This window comes from Gasterosteus aculeatus, chromosome 7, assembly GCF_964276395.1.
Source record: "Gasterosteus aculeatus chromosome 7, fGasAcu3.hap1.1, whole genome shotgun sequence".
In the NCBI taxonomy this organism is placed as follows: domain Eukaryota; kingdom Metazoa; phylum Chordata; class Actinopteri; order Perciformes; family Gasterosteidae; genus Gasterosteus; species Gasterosteus aculeatus.
Genome location: NC_135694.1, coordinates 25,192,094 through 25,209,456, shown reverse-complemented (window position 1 = coordinate 25,209,456; position 17,363 = coordinate 25,192,094). Strand labels below are relative to the sequence as shown.

The 17,363-nt window shown below is 43.7% G+C and overlaps 3 protein-coding genes and 1 non-coding gene across 4 annotated transcripts; all 4 read right to left on the bottom strand.

Annotated features, from left to right (window-relative positions):
* Nucleotides 1-720: 720 nt before the first annotated feature.
* Nucleotides 721-2,969, bottom strand: rpl23a (ribosomal protein L23a). Its single transcript, XM_040179835.2, has 5 exons — nt 2,832-2,969; nt 1,741-1,921; nt 1,332-1,508; nt 968-1,037; nt 721-789 (listed from the first exon to the last, which is right to left on the bottom strand). The coding sequence occupies exons 1-5, from the start codon at nt 2,854-2,856 to the stop codon at nt 775-777; spliced, it is 468 nt and encodes a 155-aa protein (XP_040035769.2). The 5' UTR covers nt 2,857-2,969; the 3' UTR covers nt 721-774.
* On the bottom strand, nt 1,626-1,697 carry LOC120823178 (small nucleolar RNA Z17). Its single transcript, XR_005712816.1, has one exon. It is a non-coding gene; the product is annotated as a small nucleolar RNA Z17 (small nucleolar RNA).
* A 774-nt stretch (nt 2,970-3,743) lies between the features above and the next one.
* On the bottom strand, nt 3,744-8,418 carry ddx52 (DEAD (Asp-Glu-Ala-Asp) box polypeptide 52). The gene is made up of 15 exons (XM_040179831.2): nt 8,204-8,418; nt 7,642-7,936; nt 7,305-7,423; nt 6,984-7,169; nt 6,739-6,882; nt 6,398-6,509; nt 6,232-6,304; nt 5,880-6,083; nt 5,697-5,787; nt 5,458-5,580; nt 5,208-5,358; nt 4,729-4,804; nt 4,487-4,558; nt 4,081-4,374; nt 3,744-3,892 (listed from the first exon to the last, which is right to left on the bottom strand). Exons 1-15 carry the CDS (start codon nt 8,336-8,338, stop codon nt 3,835-3,837), a joined length of 2,133 nt encoding a protein of 710 aa, XP_040035765.2. The 5' UTR covers nt 8,339-8,418; the 3' UTR covers nt 3,744-3,834.
* A 729-nt stretch (nt 8,419-9,147) lies between these two features.
* heatr6 (HEAT repeat containing 6) lies at nt 9,148-16,817 on the bottom strand. The gene is made up of 20 exons (XM_040179830.2): nt 16,484-16,817; nt 15,978-16,085; nt 15,703-15,843; nt 15,501-15,616; nt 15,088-15,202; nt 14,862-14,960; nt 14,597-14,761; nt 14,261-14,508; nt 13,885-14,059; nt 13,597-13,803; nt 13,272-13,371; nt 12,624-13,027; nt 12,410-12,532; nt 12,219-12,299; nt 11,866-12,000; nt 11,660-11,782; nt 11,454-11,578; nt 11,128-11,224; nt 10,697-10,901; nt 9,148-10,282 (listed from the first exon to the last, which is right to left on the bottom strand). Exons 1-20 carry the CDS (start codon nt 16,778-16,780, stop codon nt 9,708-9,710), a joined length of 3,639 nt encoding a protein of 1,212 aa, XP_040035764.2. The 5' UTR covers nt 16,781-16,817; the 3' UTR covers nt 9,148-9,707.
* Nucleotides 16,818-17,363: the final 546 nt, after the last annotated feature.

The following is a 17,363-nucleotide window of genomic DNA, read 5'->3' as shown; positions in this document are numbered from 1 at the left end:
ACATGAGCGTTCAGATGCCTATTTAACGTAACCTCCATGCACGGTCTTAATAGTATTTAACGGGTCGATCAGCCAGAGAAGTCTCTAAATGAGCACCCCCCCCGTATCTTTCACTTTAATCTGTAGAACGCTTGATTAACTCACTGTTAATGAGTTATATTTGTTCAGTAAATACATGGAAAATGTATGAAATCATAATCCATGTTGTCATTTAAACATGTTGAATTTATTTTCCGTGACCGGTGTTATTTCTGGTCAATTGTAACCTGTTAGGCAGTTATCCCTGACTGATTTGCAAAAATAAACTTTACGAAATCCAATTGATATATTTACTAATGAATGCTTGACAAACATGTAGTGTAGACCACCATTTTATGAAAATATTCAGCATCAATATTGTTTTAAAACATGAGCCACAATACCAGAAAATGGACATTTTTTAGTCTACATTTGCGACGCCATTTAGTAAATACTGACGTGTTCTGGTGCATTTGCTCAGTCATAACACCCAATAATTCTGCTTGAACAAGAAATTGTCAACATTCAGCAAAGCAATCTAAACTTTGCACCACTATGTGCTCTGTAGCTGGCGTTCTTAGGTTTTTGTCAATACCATCATAAAAGGCGTGGATTGTGAGGGAGACCAAAACCGCCAATACTTGAAAGTGATCATGCTTGGATATAAATCCAATGGACAACACAAAACACAGCAACATTGAATTAGTTGTAGTTTATACAAATATTTATTTTTCCACAAGTCTCTTCAGCCACAGTTTAGATGATGCCAATCTGTAAAGAAAAGCAGACATTAGTTTTAGGATCTTCAGAGAATGCCTCAGTCTATGGCATCAGTGGTTCCTTTGAATGAATCATTGACATAAAAAAAAAAAAAAAAATCACTTTCACAGTACTCACGACTTTTATAAAAATGTCGCTGCTTTAGTCTGTTGAATTATTGAAGACTCACCTTGTTTGCAACATCCAACGCATCATAATCTGGTGCGAGACGAACGTACGCTTTCTTCTCACCATCAGGCCTGAATAATGAAAGGTGTAAGTAAAATAAACTTAAGTTTAGGTTCACAAGAGAAAACAAGCCATTTATGGACCTTTGTTGACCATTTTGTAAACAAATTGATGTGTATAATAAAAGCAAACATGTACGTTTGGAAAGAAACATCAACTCCTGATTCCAACAAACTCAGTACAGTGAGCCAAAATACAGATTGCTGTTTTGGCTTGAATTATAACAAGATTAAATAGCAGTACAGGAAACTAATTGCAGGGCACAATACTGCCATCAGTCCAGACAGCAGGTTCAAGATTTCTACCTGATGAGTGTGTTGACTTTGGTGACGTCAATGTCGTACAGCTTCTTGACAGCGTGTTTGATCTGGTGTTTGTTGGCCTTGACATCCACAATGAATACAAGCGTGTTGTTGTCCTCAATCTTCTTCATGGCGGACTCTGTTGTCAAGGGGTACTTTATGATGGCATAGTGATCCAACCTGCAGAAAAACCAGACGTTAATAAATCATCAAAACCGTTCTACCGATCAGACCAGTTCAAATATTTTATAACATATGCCCTTTAATACGTAAAAATAATACAAGACAAGGATCTGCGGTGCATCAGTAGATTATTAAGCTGGAATCATACTTATTCATACTTTGATCGCATCTAACATCATGTGCACCAGATGGAATCTTTTTAAATCAGCATGCAGTCACTGCAACTCACTTGTTCCTGCGAGGAGCACTCTTGCGGGGATACTTGGGCTGCCTGCGCAGACGAAGGGTTTTAGGGCGACGGAAGGTGGGAGAAGTCCTGATCTTCTTCCTCCTCTGGCTGTGTACACCCTTGAGCACAGCCTTCTTGGCCTTCAGAGCCTTTGACTTGGCCTCAGTCTTGGCCGGGACAGCTTAAAAACAAAGAAATTCATTTTATTGGACTTTGTCTAGTAACTGTTGATGCGTCACCAGATGGTGACTTGATGGTACATCACCGTGGAGAGGTTTAAAGCTACATATGACATAGTATTTTACATGGCGAACTGAAATCTGAGTATTCCAGAACACAATGAATCGACAATTAAATTTAGAGCGGAGCAAATTTTACAACCATCCAGAGATGTCATTCACAAGTTGTGACCGCAGTTTCCCTTCTGTATGCAACTACCGACTAAATCGGCGGGATTTCAATGGGTGAGTAGCATCATCGAATCAATGAAAGGGACTGATGAGCACTAATTACTTCCAATATGCAACGAATATGTTACGCAGTTTACTCCACTCACACATGGCTAGCACTAGCGGCAAAAACTAAGATATTACGTTAACCTCTAATCTATAACTCACGAAATTGCCAACGTTTAAAATGTTAACTAAAAGTTCTCCAATTTCAACTTAAAACTGCCATCTTAATCAGTCACGTTTTAAAACACAGCTGAGGCGCGGCTAATGCGAACATCACAAAATTGCTACTACATAAGCGTACAAAATATCTAACGTTACGGTTAGTGCGACGTGTTACTTAGAATTAACTAGCCGTGAAAGTAACACATTACGATAGAACACCAGAGAGAATAGTGATTGTAGATTTGTGAGAGAAGTCAAAGCTAACATTAGCGTAGCATCACGTTCTAGGAAACGTAACATGCCGGAGAGACGGTCCGGGTTTTTGGCCTCTTTAGACGGTTTCGAGCAATAAACTACGTTTACACAAATCACCTTCAGTCCATCATTGTATTTCGGGGACGTCTGACTTGTCTTATATGATATATTAATGTAAACTATAGGAATAATTCATTCAAAATCATGAGATTGACAAACCTTCCTTCTTCACCTTCGGTGCCATGTTGAGAAAGGAAGGCTAAACGGGGTTTCTTGCAGTATAATGCATGGGCGAGATCTCACATCACAGGTATCGCGATAGTTAAGAAAGCAGGGCTGAATCATCCTCCCCTCATCCTCCCCTCCTCACCACGCCTTCACACGTGATCTTATCAGAGTTTATTCGTAAATAGATTAACATATTATATATATTATTCTAATCTTTTACCTCAATCACATTTGTAGTGGGGCAACCGTAATGTAGAACGATAACTAATGGTAACAATCATTTTTAGAAAAATGTTTTTCTTGTCAACTTGCGTTGAAGTTATTCCAAAAGCTACTTGAAAATATAACACCAGATTTAATTTTGTTGAATCAATAACACTATGATAGCATATATTTGACAGATGGGAGTACTGTACATGAGTACAGTATGTAGTGCTTTGGGTTTTTTATTCTACTAAAATACTAATTTTGAAAACCAAAAGCTTTTTTTGTGCCAACTACACAACAATCATGGGTATGAAAAAAAAGTTATTTGTAAGATGCAAAATCATCTACAGTAAGTCAGTTAACATATGAAGTAGAATTAATCCTGTCAATATGGAAAATATTAGGTCACAAATCAGTTCAGTGGGTCTGGAGGGTAATGTTATGCAATTGTTGGGTTTTGTTTAATCACCTTTATCAGAACTGCCTTCGATTAGTTTGATTTACATCGTGTTTAGTATTCACTAGTCTAGCTTGTTAGTTAAATGTAACCCTTGAATAGTCATTAAAGCCTCAATATCTATTACATAACATGTAATTTAGCTGACGCTTTATCCAAAGCGACATTGAAGAGTCCTTGTACAAATGTTCAGTATGTTACAAGTTGCAGGTGAGCTAATAAACCGTAATGAAACAAAACATATATAAACTGTTTATTTTATACTCTGATGATACAAAGCACAAATGTGAAGATTTGCAGTAAATAAAAAAGAAATCCACGTCCTTCTCATCAGTCTTCCACGCTCTTCTGGTCCCCTTGTGGCGCACTATTTTTTTTCACCTTTCTCCTGGTAGACAGAGTTGAAATAATGTTAATGTTAGATAAAAAGTCACCTTCTGTGGTATAAAACCAAACCAGGTAGACAATGAGACTTTATGTATATTACCAACTTTCATTTGGTTCTGGTTTAGACTTTTTCAATAGCACAATAAAATATGAGCACATGAGTTTCTCCAAATGATACACAGTCTTTACTTTTTTAATTTGGCTCCAGGGGAATTTGAAGCCGTCTTAGGAGACAACTTCTTCTTTTCACTCCTGTTGTCTTTCTGTGTTTTTTTTCTTCCCTTCAGCTCCTGTCCTCTTGTCTTCTTCTCTCCTTGCTGCTGCTGCACTGCTGCTGCTGCTTGAGGCCGCTTTTCCCCTTTCTGCTTCTCTCCTTTCTGTCTTTTAATCGGTGCTTTGCCTTTGTTCTTCATTAAGAAGCGAGGAGTTGTGCAAATGGTGGTTCTTGTGGGGGGTTTCTTCTCAAGTTTCCGCTTCACTTTACTTAACACAGACAAATACAGATGGAATCAACCATATTAACCAAACAGATCACATCACCAAAAAATATAGGCCTTAATTGTACAAGTTATTGTGGAACTTCAAACTCACTCACCGGTCTATTTTCTTTAAGCCAATCATGTACTCGGGTACAGGACAACCAGCTTGTTGTATGACTTTAGCGATGCTGTTCGAGAGATGCAAAGACAAACATACTCTAAATGTCTAAATTGCAAAACACTTCACACTTTTGGGAGCTTGCAGTAGTGAATGTCTGGAGTCCATGTTGTTTCTGTCCTGTATTTTGTGTTGTGACCGTATTGTATTCTATTGTTTGCATGTTTTACATCCACGTACCTGCGCAGCAGCGGCTTGTCGTCCTCTGTGAAGAAGGTGATGGCCTTTCCCTGATGGCCAGCTCTACCAGTCCGACCTGTGGAGCAGCACATTGAATACTTAGCAAGGGAACTGATGCACTCACGCATGAGACAACACACCATTACATTACAAATTAACTATTATTATTATTATTATTAATGAAGGTAGATTATTTTCTTTTATCATTTGCTTGTAAAATGTCAAACCAACATATACATAAGACAGGTTTGCCCCCCCAAAAAAAGTATTCAGTTGACAATTACATGAATTTAAAAAAAACAAGCAAATATTTTGGTCGGTGGAACTGTGACCAGCCAACATGTTAGTCTTTTTACATAATAAATGATTAATCTTTAGCAATATAATAAATGCCTATTTGTCAGATGATTAGTCAATGGTTTTCAGCCCACAATAGCTTGATCGTATTGTCAAATGATTAATAATACATAAAAGCTAACCAATTCGGTGGACGTACTCCACAGCGCTGGTGGGGAAGTCGTAATTCAGCACGAGATTGACTCCTTTGAAGTCGATTCCTCTGGCCAGCAGAGCTGTGCAGATCAACACCCAAATTTTTCCGGACCTGAAACTGTGCACGACGTTGTCTCTCTGAAACACAAACGCAACAGGCGACGGTTACACAATACAGTTGTGCTTCAGCGACACAGCGAGGACCTATTGTACAACATATGGAGCGCCTGTGCGTACCTGCTGCTGTGTGCGGTCTGCGTGGATCACGTCCACATTGATGCCTTCGTACACCAACTCGTGGAAAAGCTCCCGCGCTCGGTCTATTGACTGCACGAACACCAACATGGGAGGCAGGAAACCCTAAAAAAAAAAGGAATGTAGAAAATCTAAGTCAACATAGAAAATGAACATGTAATTATAAAATTACTCTAACTTTCTTTTCTTCAAACAACATGAGATTTCTGCAGAGTGCTTACTTTTTGGATGATTTCCCTCATGGCCAACAGTTTGCCGTTTTCCGTCCCGACAAACAGCAGCTCCTGTTCCACCGTCTCAACGGCTGCGTTTCTGAGGAGAAGATACATTTTAAATCATTCATAACGTGGGGTAAAGATTATAGTAATCCATCAAATTAAGAAACTCCACATGTGGATCTTTACCTCCGTCCAATGTTGACGGACACCAGGTTGTCGAGGTTCAGACGGCACCACTGCTCTACATCAGGCGAGCATGTGGCGCTGAAGAAAGCCCTGCGCACCTTTGATCCAGAACACGCCAGAAAAACTGCGGCGAGCTGTTCCCTGAAGCCGGTCTTTCCGTCCTCAAATAGCTTATCGGACTCGTCCACAATCAGCCACTCCACGCTGATCGACGGCAAAAGACCACAATCAAGAAAGAACATTTTTATTTGCAAATGTTTTAAGAGTAAGCAAATGCATTTTGATGGTTTACAAGCAACATTTGCAGGAAACGGTAAAGAACAATTGCACACAGCAGAATATTCAGTGTTACCCGCTGAGGTCGAGAGCTGGAGGATCCTGCTTGAGAAGGAAGACGAGTCTGTTTGGAGTGCTGACGAGTATATCTACAAAAATGTAAGGGGTGTAACAGGTGTTAGATAAAGACATCTCACCTTTTAGATTTTAATTCTTCTATCAAAGCCAGTGTCATTTCTTACCGTATTTTTTGTTGGACTGTGGTCCATACTTCTTGGCTGCCAGAGACGCTTTGTCTATGATGTGAACTCTAAATCCGACTCCCTCCGTCATGCGCAGCAGCTCTCTGTAGGTCTGAACACAACACGACAAAGCCCACGTCAGAAATGCACGCAAATGTGTGATCATTTCCCAAAAGGTGGGTGAAACTCCCACTGTATTCAATAGGGATTCAAACATGGAAGCTCTTCACATCGGTTCTTGATATCGAACAACATGCTGTATGTCATGAATTAAAGATGGACATCTTGATAAAGGATAATGTTGAACGTGGGCAATAGTTAACTGTGTGTCTGTTTTGTACCTGGTTGGCCAGCTCTCTGGTCGGGGAGATGACCACAGCTCGGAAGCCCAGGTTCGCCGGCTGCCGCAGTTGTGCGAGCATCGGGAGACAGAAAGCCAAAGTCTTCCCTGACCCGGTGGGAGCGCAGGCAAGGAGCTCCCGACCCTGGCCGACAAACCAGACACATGCAAATCCTCAGGTGACCACCGTTTGTACGTTACTTAGCAACCACTCACTGTGTGTATGTGTGCGTCTTCTACACTCACATGCATCATGAGCGGTATCGCCTGCATCTGTACTGGCGTCGGCGAGTTGAGCCCTGCGTCTTTGAGGTTCTGAAGGATGCGAGGGATGAGACTATACTCGGCCTGGAGCTCCTCAAACGTGCACAGAGGGTCTGGAACGTCGCAGCCGTGCACGTTTATACGGTGTTGAGAGCGAATGCGATTGATCTTAAATCAAAACATAGAAAATGAATTTACAAAAGGACAGTGATTCAGAACATTAATATGATTCTTATATTTGTCAGAGTCACATCAAATCTCTTCATTGTTTCCTTGTGGACCGAGTTGTTCCAGTATACGGACCTTCTCCTGATGAAGGTGCTTCAGCCTCTTCAGTGAGGATTTCTCCTTCCCATCACTTGGCAGGTTGGAGATCTTTCCGTCTAATGAGGTGGTCCAAGTGATGCCGCTCCCCCACGTGTCTTCAGTCAGACAGAAGACAGCAGTAAGTCTCTGACATGGACAGCTACTAACACTTTGTGTCAATCACATAACACTGACTGATTAGCAACAATGCCCACACTGATTTTTTTCTATGTATCAAATATGTGAACATTTCAACCCACCTATACATAACCACAGTCAGCTGTTAATGAGCTGTAAAATTATCAGTTCAGCAGGAAAGAGCCAAATCCTTTACCTTCAACCTGGTTGCTTTTCGTTCTTTTCTTTTCTTTGCTCACGTCTTTCTCTTCATCCCGTTGCTTCCTTTTTCCTCCTGCTTCCGGAGCTCCACTTTCACTTCCCACTTCATATTCTTCTTCATCATCATCAGCAGCAGCAGCAGCAGCAGCAGCAGCAGCAGCAGCGTCGTCGTCGTCATCTTTATCCAGTCCTACAGAACTACTCTGGGATCTTCTAGTTAGTCCTGTGCCAAAGTAATCGATCCCAGAAAAGGCATCTGGGGACGCTTCCCCTACTTGAGATCTGGCGACCTGTGAAATAAAACATGTTTAGTATCTATCAGAGTAAAATTAATTGTGAGATTAATGTGTGAGAGAGAGTGACCACAATAGGCAGCGAATTTCTTCATTTAAAACACACAGCCTCCGAAAAATACATTGGAAAAACATGAGTGAAGCCCACTTTCACGCGAGTGGGAATCGGGGCGAGGGGAAATACTTTAAAACCGTGGCACGTGTTTGGAAATCGATCGTTATCTTCCACCCGGTACATCGTTAGCTACGCGGTGCGCCGCTTACCTTAAACCGAGCAGCGTCTTTACCGAACCGCTTCAGGTCAAACTTCGCTCCAGCGCCGAGTTTTCGAAACAATTCAAAGGCGTCCATTCCTGCAGCAGCGTGTTCGAACCGCATACAGGCGTCACTCGTCAACATCCGGGTCCTTCACCGGCAGCTCTTCCCTCCCGCTCTGAACCTTAGTGCCCCCTGTCGGCCACGTGCAACACGACCGGTGTGAAACATGTCTGACCGTGACAGATAAAATACTCTTCGACATTATATATGTTACAGAATCAGATTGAAAATAGTATTTAAATGTATTATTCTTTCCACATATTTTCAGTCACCGGTGGGCAGTGTCTGTACATTTTCCCTATAAAGCCTATAAAACGAGACAAGAGAAAAGGTTTGCATCCACATCAAACCTACAACAATGCTCATTAACTGTGGTAAGAATTCAAAATAACTATAGGCTATGGTTTAGATCAGTGGTTGTAAACCTTTTTTTTAGTTATGGACCCCCTTTTTCAGCTGAGTGCCCCTTAATTAAACCCAGATTTATGGATTCACCAAAATAATATCACCTTATGAAAGCAGCCATTTCCTTGTGGTTTCATTTTTTTTATTCATTATGTATTTTTCTACAAAAAGCAATCATGACATATTAATACTTAGATAAGATAATTGTATCTTATATTTGGAATTATGTTTAAGTAATAAATATTTGTTTGTTAGTTCAGTATCTTCAGTTTCTTCCAAGGGAAACTATTAATGTTTTTGTCTATATCTGACTAATTTACTTGGGGCAACAAATATCTGTTAAACATTTACAAATGGTCATAAGAATGTGATTCCACTGAAAGTCAATAAACCGTTGTCATTCAGCCTTAATACTGAATTCTGTCATTCTTTTCACAATACACATTTTAACTAAATGTGTGCAGGTGCAAAAAGATAAATACAAATTTAAAACTTGTAAATAGCTTTTAATGTGCGGTAACAGTCCAAAGTTTGAACACACCTTATAATTCAATGGGTTTTCCCCGAATAGCCCTATTAACTGTATATAACCACCAACCCTGTCTCTGCACAAAACTGATTGTCTAAAACACATTAAAGGGATGAAATTCCACAAATTAACTCTTGACACACCTGTTAATTGAAAGGTGACTAGCTGATCAAATGCCAAGAGTTTGCAAAACTGTCAAAGCAAAAGGGGGCTTCTTTTAAGAATCTAAAATATAAAAACATTTTTTTGTTTACCACATAATTCCATGTGTTCCTTCAAAGTTTTGATATTATTTTACAATGTAGAAAAAAAAAAAAAAAAACATTGAATGGAGAAGTGTGTGTCCCAACTTGAGACTGGAACTGTACATAAGAGAATGTCATCATGACATCGCTGTGCATAATTTGCATTCCGTCACCAGTTAGTCGGCGGTTGGATGTTTCTCATGTCCAACCTGAGGAAGCCGTCTCAGTGATTTCAGATAGCGTTCTTAAACCCGTAGCTGGTTATTATCCTTCACAGCTCTTCACAGGTCTTTAACAAATCCTCCAGGAAATGAACCACCATCTCTTTACTTGTCGCCTCGTCTCCTCCCCCCTCTCCTTCGGCCTCTAACTCCTTAAGTCTGTTTAGGGTCCGCTGCAGACCTCCTACTCTCTGTTGAGGCGTAAAACTGTCCCCCCCTGTCTCCTTCTCTCCCTCGGCCCCCTCTCCTCCTCCTTCCTCCGCTCTGAGATATCGGATCAAATGCTCTTTGATGCCCCTCCCCTCCTCCCCGGCCAGCGATGCCCCGAGGGAGGGCATGTCCTGGGACTGGCTGACACTGAGCAGGTGCAGGAGAGCGTGGGAGAGCGTGTGCCGCAGGCTGGCACTGTAGCGGTACTCGAAGAAGTCGTTTGTGTCTTCGCTATTCTCAAGCGCTTTAGCGAGGGAACGCCACACGCAGATGAAGCGCTCCGGGTCCCCGTAGCAGCCGCGGTTGGCAGGGATTGCCAAGGCCGCGGCTGACTTGATTCGCACCTTGAAGTTCTTACAGGAACTAACGACGTGGCAGAGGGAGGAGAACGCATCACAGGACCACGGGGCGGAGTCTGTGAGGAGGAAAGCAATCAGAAATTCATTTTTAGCTAAAACAGCCCTTTTAATTCTGATCCATCGCCGTTGGGGACATTCTCCACCGTTACAAAATCCTCACGGGTCGGACATGGGAAATGTGATTGGACATTTGGACACTGTGTAAAATTTGGTTCTTGCAAGGTATTTAATGGAGATTCCAGGAAGTCACTGTGTCTGGTTGAGAATTATCACTTCAGAGTTGATTCTTTAAATACACCAGTTTTGTTCATTATGATTAGAAAAAAACGATACTTTAATTCGTAATCATACTTATTAGACACTATACTGAGCTACGCTATCCAAGTTAATCCTGATTGGAATCATGGTCCCAAGGCCAGGTTGACATGTTCATACCGGAGGCAAACACAATCAGATGCCGAAACACTTACCGAGTGGCAGGGCCGGGTTTCTGAAGGCATTCCCCAAGGCGTAACAGGCATTCCATCGGACCTTCATAGTGGCCTCTGATTGCACGGTTTTAACCAGTGCAAGAACTGCATCCTCCAGCGGGCGTTGGAACGCAGACCGGGTCAGCTGACTTTGACGCAGGAAATGAAGCAGATTCCCGATTGCTCGCACTGCATTAGACTTTACCTGGGAGGTGTGGGGGGAGGGGGGGAAGCAAAGAGAGAGACAATCAAAAAATACATACTTTATCAGTCGTACTAATAAAGTCAGCATTCATTCACATCACAACGGCACATTCTCACACATACAGAACTATCTTCTCCTGTTCTAGCAGAACAAAATGTGACAAGAGACGTAACAAATGTGAGTGTTTGTGCGCTGCTCGTTTGTGTTGAAGGGTGACAGCTCTCACCCGGTCTTTGTCGGCTGATGCTCGGGTGGCTGCCTGCAGCATCTTGAGAAGCAGCATGTCTGATAACTCTTCTTGGAAATCCACACCAACAGTCTCCCTGATGAAGAGATAGGAGGTGAAACGATTACAAAAAAATAATATATGCATTGAATACTCCAATTATACTGGTTTTCTACAAATGAGAAAATACCTTTTTATTAACATCTTGAATAAGTGCTGCATGCCGTCATCTTTTTTTTAATGTTGGATGTCTTTATTTTACGGTCAGAAAGATAGATTCTGAGTGTTCTGAGATTCTGAGTGTTTTGTGTCCATGTTTTTCTTACATATTAGCGATAAGTGTGTCTGTCAGGTTGCCTAGCGACCAGGCAGCTTTGGCACGGACGTTTGGAGACCGATCATCAAGGGCAGCGAGGATAGTGTTTGCCGTATCAGCCACGAACATCACATCCTGAAAAGAGAAATGTGTTTACCAGATCCCCGTAGGGCCAGAAACATGTCACGGCCCCATTGTGCCGGGCGGAGTCCGTACCTCTCTGAGACAGGGGAACAGTATGTATACTCCCAAAGCCCTGACAGCTGCCGTCTTCACCAGATAGTTCTCACTGTAGGTCAACCCCAGTAGCACGGTGACGCACATCAGCTGGGTCTTGTCCTTGAAAAACAACACCAAACGTCACACCCGCCGATCCATGAAGCTCAACGTTAGCCGTGAAGAAACAACGGCGATGAACTCACAGGCAGCTGCGCAAAGGCCTGCGGCAGGATTGAGGAGAGCGCGTCGCAGGCGCTGGTCTGCAGCGTGGGATGTTGCTCACTCTGCAGCGCTCCGTTCAGCGGGCCGCTCAAAACGTCCGACCAAAACACCACCACCTGTATAACGCAGGGTCATTGAAATTAAAAGTTTATAATCGCTGCAGTATACAATGGTCATATCAACCAACAACACTGGGAATTTAGAAAATATGAGAAAAACATTCTTGGTGTCTTAAACTGTTAAAAGAAACAGCAATAGGACTTGAGGAGCAATTCATCCAGACGGGTGTACCCAGATACAGTGTAAATGCCGTACTAAGACAGTTTGTACTCACTTGGCTCATGGGCACCCTCACGGCCTCATTGTTCTCTGCTCTGTACTGCTGGATTATTCCTGTGCCCAACTCCTCTAGCAACTGCATACACATGTGACATACATATCAGTGCTCCTTCATGCAGTTTTCATGATGAAAATAAGATAGTGATAAGTGGTACAGATGGAGAAAGAAAAACTAGAGGGCGTTACCTTTGTGCCGTGTAGTTGTATGGAGGGGTCCGTCTCCCGAACGCAGCGTGCGCTCACCTGCCCAATCTCACACAGACTTGCTTGTGCTAGCGAGAAGTAGCCACGTACTAGGTGGGACATGACCTGAAACACACAGGACACAATTATAAAAATACAAAAGAAAACACCCTCAGCTATTAGAAAAGTCTGTGTTTTGTCTCTGTCTGTCTCCCACCTGTAGAGCTTCTAGTCGGACGGGGGAAGGCTCTAAAGCGGCACCTGTTCCCGCTCCCTCACTGTCTGATTGGTCCTCTCTAGGCTGAGTCACCAGCGACAGACAGAGCTGCAGCAGCCACGGTGGAGCGCTGCTGTCCGCCTCCTCCGGCGTGCGAACCACCTGAGGGGAGTGTGTGCGCGAGGTGCGCAGGGAGGGTTTGACCGGCGTGGGGGGCGTAGACATTCCGTCTCGTTGTCTCCAGCTGAGAGCAGAGTCCTGTTGGGTGAATGAGCCACTGCCGCTGCTGCTGCTGCTGCTGCTGCCCTCCGGCTGTTGGAGGAGGAGCTGGACCTCTGGGAGAGGAGCTTGAGTCGTCACCAGAGCGCCATAAAGTGTCAGGACTGACACGCGGACATTTACATCTGGAGAGAGAGAGCATTTCTGTTGAAAGAAAACCAACCAGTTCCCTGAAAAGGAGACATGCTGTGTTCATCTTGAGGTTCAGACTTGGGTTTGGGATAAATGTTTACATGCAGCAATGTAAAATATAATAATACAAATAGTCCATTGATTGTTTATATTTGACTTCACAGCCGTAGGAAATTTACGTTGGCCGTTTATAAATGTTTGTGTGTAGTTTTCTGAGAGCACTGACAAAACACAGACCTCTGTTGCGCACATACGGACGCATCTGCTTCCAGAGCGGGCTGAGCAGACCAGGCCTGAGACGGTGGTAGGGAGCGTTCGCCACCAGGTAGGCCAGACACTACAAGGCGGGAAAGACGGCGACAAGTCGTTAGAACCACTTCCATTTTGGTCCGACCACGTGGTTGTTTCAGATAACTCCAACTGCATGTGTGCAGGTTGTCAAAATATGTTCCCAGGTTAACAGGACTTTTACATTTCATATATTTGCTAAAATTGCACAGTAAACCTTAAGCCGTCCCACTTCACATAACACAGGGCAGTCGAGTTGGGAGTGTTATTGTACCTTTATGACCTGCGTGAGGGTCTGAGGCGAGGTCTCGGCCAGCAGAGCCAGAGTGAGGGAGCGGTGCAGTTCTCTGACGGCGGCAGCCAGCAAGAAGGAGAAAGGGGTGTAGGACTTACGAGGCGACGCCGTATCTTCAGCCACAGCCAGGAACTGACGCGAGCCGTCCAGCATGGACGACAACACCTGAAGCGCACACGCACGCACCTTGTGGGAGAGGAGAGAGAGTGGATGCTACGGGCAACAATGTCCAGGGAGCACTGCAACGCGCACGGCGGGGAGTTGTACCTTGGGCGAAGGGTCCTTTAGTATGATTGTTACGAGAGTGAGAGGCGGCGGCCCCCCAATAGGAGAGTCTGGCATGAAGGAGGACCAGTACCCGTACAGAGTCCTCTTCTCCACGCCTTTCACTACCGCTAGCAGGCAGTGCAGAGCGCCCTGACGTAGACGACCGTTGTAAAGTCTGAGAGAGAAAAATACTGCAGTATGATTTCTCACTTGTCCGTGCAGTATTTGGAAGGAGCGGGAATAAAACATCCATCCATTTTATAATCCTTTTAAAAATGTATAATGTTTATTTTCTTTCCTTGAGTATAACAAAGCAATACATGCACAAAAAAAGATAGAGGTGACATGGAGGGACATGTGCAGCGCTTTTCAGTACCTCAATTTGCTCTGTGCACTGCCTTCTGGGTCGGAAAACTCGGAGTCCGAACTGGCTCTTTTCCAGGACGGGTAGAAAGACGGGCCAGATGGTTTAGACAAAGACTCTCCCTCACCTCTGCCTCCCTCTCTTCCCCCTCCCTTCTGAAGAGCAGGCACTGTGTCCCGGATATCCTCCTCTCCATCGTCCACTCTGCTCTCCTCAGAGCTGGTCTTCTTCCCCTTTCCTTTGGATTTCCTCTTTTTATTCTGGGGAGAGATGTTTGAAGCATTTTAACCCCAAAAAATCATGCCGCCTTATTAAAAGTTATACCAGAATAAATTACGCGTGTCTTACTCCTGAGGTTTTGCCTGACACAGGGGCATCTGATGGTAGCTCAGAGGATTTTGCTAGTTCAGCGGGTTTTGGGGCAGAGAGACCCTCATACTGAGGAAGAGGTGCCGGGTAAAGCACGGTCGGCCACTCGACGCTCACGCCTGGAGTTCCCTGGAACATGAGCCTCTGCAAAAACCGGTTTCCAATTATTATAATATAAACTCACATTTGGTTTTTGAACAGGACAAAAGGACAACCAATAATAATGCAAAAGAAAATGTTGCACCTTTAGTGCAGCCAGCACAGACCCGAGCTCCTCTCCAACAAATTTCCATTTCCCACCTGAGAGACAACACTGGAGTCCCTTCAGTGCGGCTTGGATCACCTGCACCGAGGACATAAGCGGTGACGGTGAGGTGAGGACATGGGTGAACTATGATTAAATGCCCCTCCCCGCCAACCCCCTCACTCCCTCTTAATTGGAATTTTTATAACTAACCACTACTCCGTACCATGCAGTAGAAGAGCTCGTCAATGTTGGGAGGTTTGGGGGACTGCAGTGTTTTCAGGAAGACTCTAAAAGACACACTTCTGTACTGATCATCCAAAGAAGCCTGACCAGGGATCCTGGAGAGAAACACCCCACCGCAGAAACAATTACAGGCACGACTTTAAACCCGCAACATCACCGGATCTTTAACAACTCCTTGTACAGTAAGTATAGCTGGCTCTTTAGTGACTATATGCTCCATTATGTTTAGCAAGTAGTTTTGGCAAAAACATTTATGACATTACCTTATGACCTTATAAGATTGAGCTTTAAATAAAGATCACAATTTCTGGCATAGAATAGTCTCTACAGACTGGGTGAACATACTCACAGACAAAATGGACTGGCTAAATACAGAAGCTTGCAAAGGCCTACCTCAGACAGATGTTGGCCATGCAGGTGAGAGCAACATGGCGTAACTCTATATTTGGCTGTGATGGAGAACTATACCGCAGGAGGACTCCATCTTCTCCCAGCAGGTCACGGAGATGCTATGAATAAGAAAGATCTTTATTAGAAATATTCAGCCGTTGTCGTACATTGCACTACACTTATAAAATGTGTAAAAACGTTCTACCTTGTGGCACTGCGGTCCATTGCCGTACACTATAGTAGACAGTGCCAGGAGGACATCCGAGTGTGTCCATGTACTGCAAACTTTCAGTGCACTGGTGGTATAGTCTAATAATACATCCAAGGTCCGCTCTTCCATTATTACCTTAAGAAACAGTGAGAAGAGAAGCAGGGAAAAAAAGGTACAGCAGATTTCTGGGGATTAACGTTCCATCCTTGGTCAGGATATATGTGCACAATACTGTTCCAGCTCTACTGTTAAGGAAGGTTATGTGTTACCTTTAGCTGATTGAGTAGATGATGAACCAGCTGACACAGTTTGATGACTAGATGCTCTTGACTCAGCGGCACAAGACAGCTGACATGTTTCAGCAGACTGCACACATCCTGAAATGCATAGCAAAGAGGCTGAGCACTGCAGAAACACTGAACATCACATCATGCTCAGTTATTTGGTGAATTATTTGAACATAATCATTAGGTATCATTGGGCTGGGGTGTTATCAGGACGCTGCATGACGACTGTCAGTGAGCGTGATGTGTCGCCGACAAGTCACGTGGCGGCTAGTTGCTACGTCATGGCTGGTTGCCAAGGCTTATGATTTGGGAATCGTGATACAGGCTGGTTGCTATGTTGCTATGTGGTTGGCAGGATACTTTCACAATTGACCACCTGGATTTAAACCAATTGGCTTAACTAGCCCTCATCATTTGAGTTTTCACTGAAAGGTTTTCGGTTAAACGCAGCCGTCACCTTGAGGTCAAAGAGCTCGAGTTGCCGTTACCTCTGGTCGGATGTTGACGTTGGGCTCGAGAGTTTTGTTGTAGTTTTCGGACAAAAGCTGGTCCAACAACAGGTTGAGCTCCTCCTTCAGCTGGCCGGAGTCGGCTCGAAGCGCCCGAAGCTTCGCCGCGCAGCGGGAGAACTGTTTCTCCACGTCCGAAGGCGAGCCGAGCCGCCAGCCGTCGGGCCCGAGCGGGGTGAACGGCGCGGCCTCCGCGGACAGAACCACCGCGGGGAACACGGGGACGACGCCGCGGCTCGCGCTACCCGCAGCCGACGGTGCGGGTTGAGCCGCCATATTTTTTGGGATCCCGGAAGTGTTTTCACTCGTTTGGTGGTTGAGTGTTTTGAGCTCGACATCCAAATGTGAGGCTCAGTACTGCCGCCCAGTGTGAAACAACATCACCGTCTCCTTCACCAGCAGGTAGAGATTTATTAAAGTAAAAACCATTTTAGAATATAGCATCGCAAAAATAGCGATTGAAATTATTTAAATGATAAATTTCCCCTTTAACCTATTCAATCGTTTCCCCTGAATACATCCATTGTCAAGCAGCACATAGAAATGGGCATTGTACGAGATGTGTTGAATCTATAAATATAAAATTAAGTGTTTAACATTTTAATGTTGCTGCTCACCAAATTTTGTAAAATTTGAAACATTTGGATTTAGAAAGTAGCTTAAACCGTCAGTCATAATCATTTGATGAAGCCAGAACTCTGAGAGGTGAATTCTAACTCAATGTAAAGTAGCTAGAGGAGTACAATTCTTTCTAGAAATGAAGTAAATCAAACTATTTGTAGCTGCAAAGAACGGCAGTATATACAAAATGGTTCACAACAATGTAAGAAAATCAAGACTTTTGCTCTTAGTACATGCA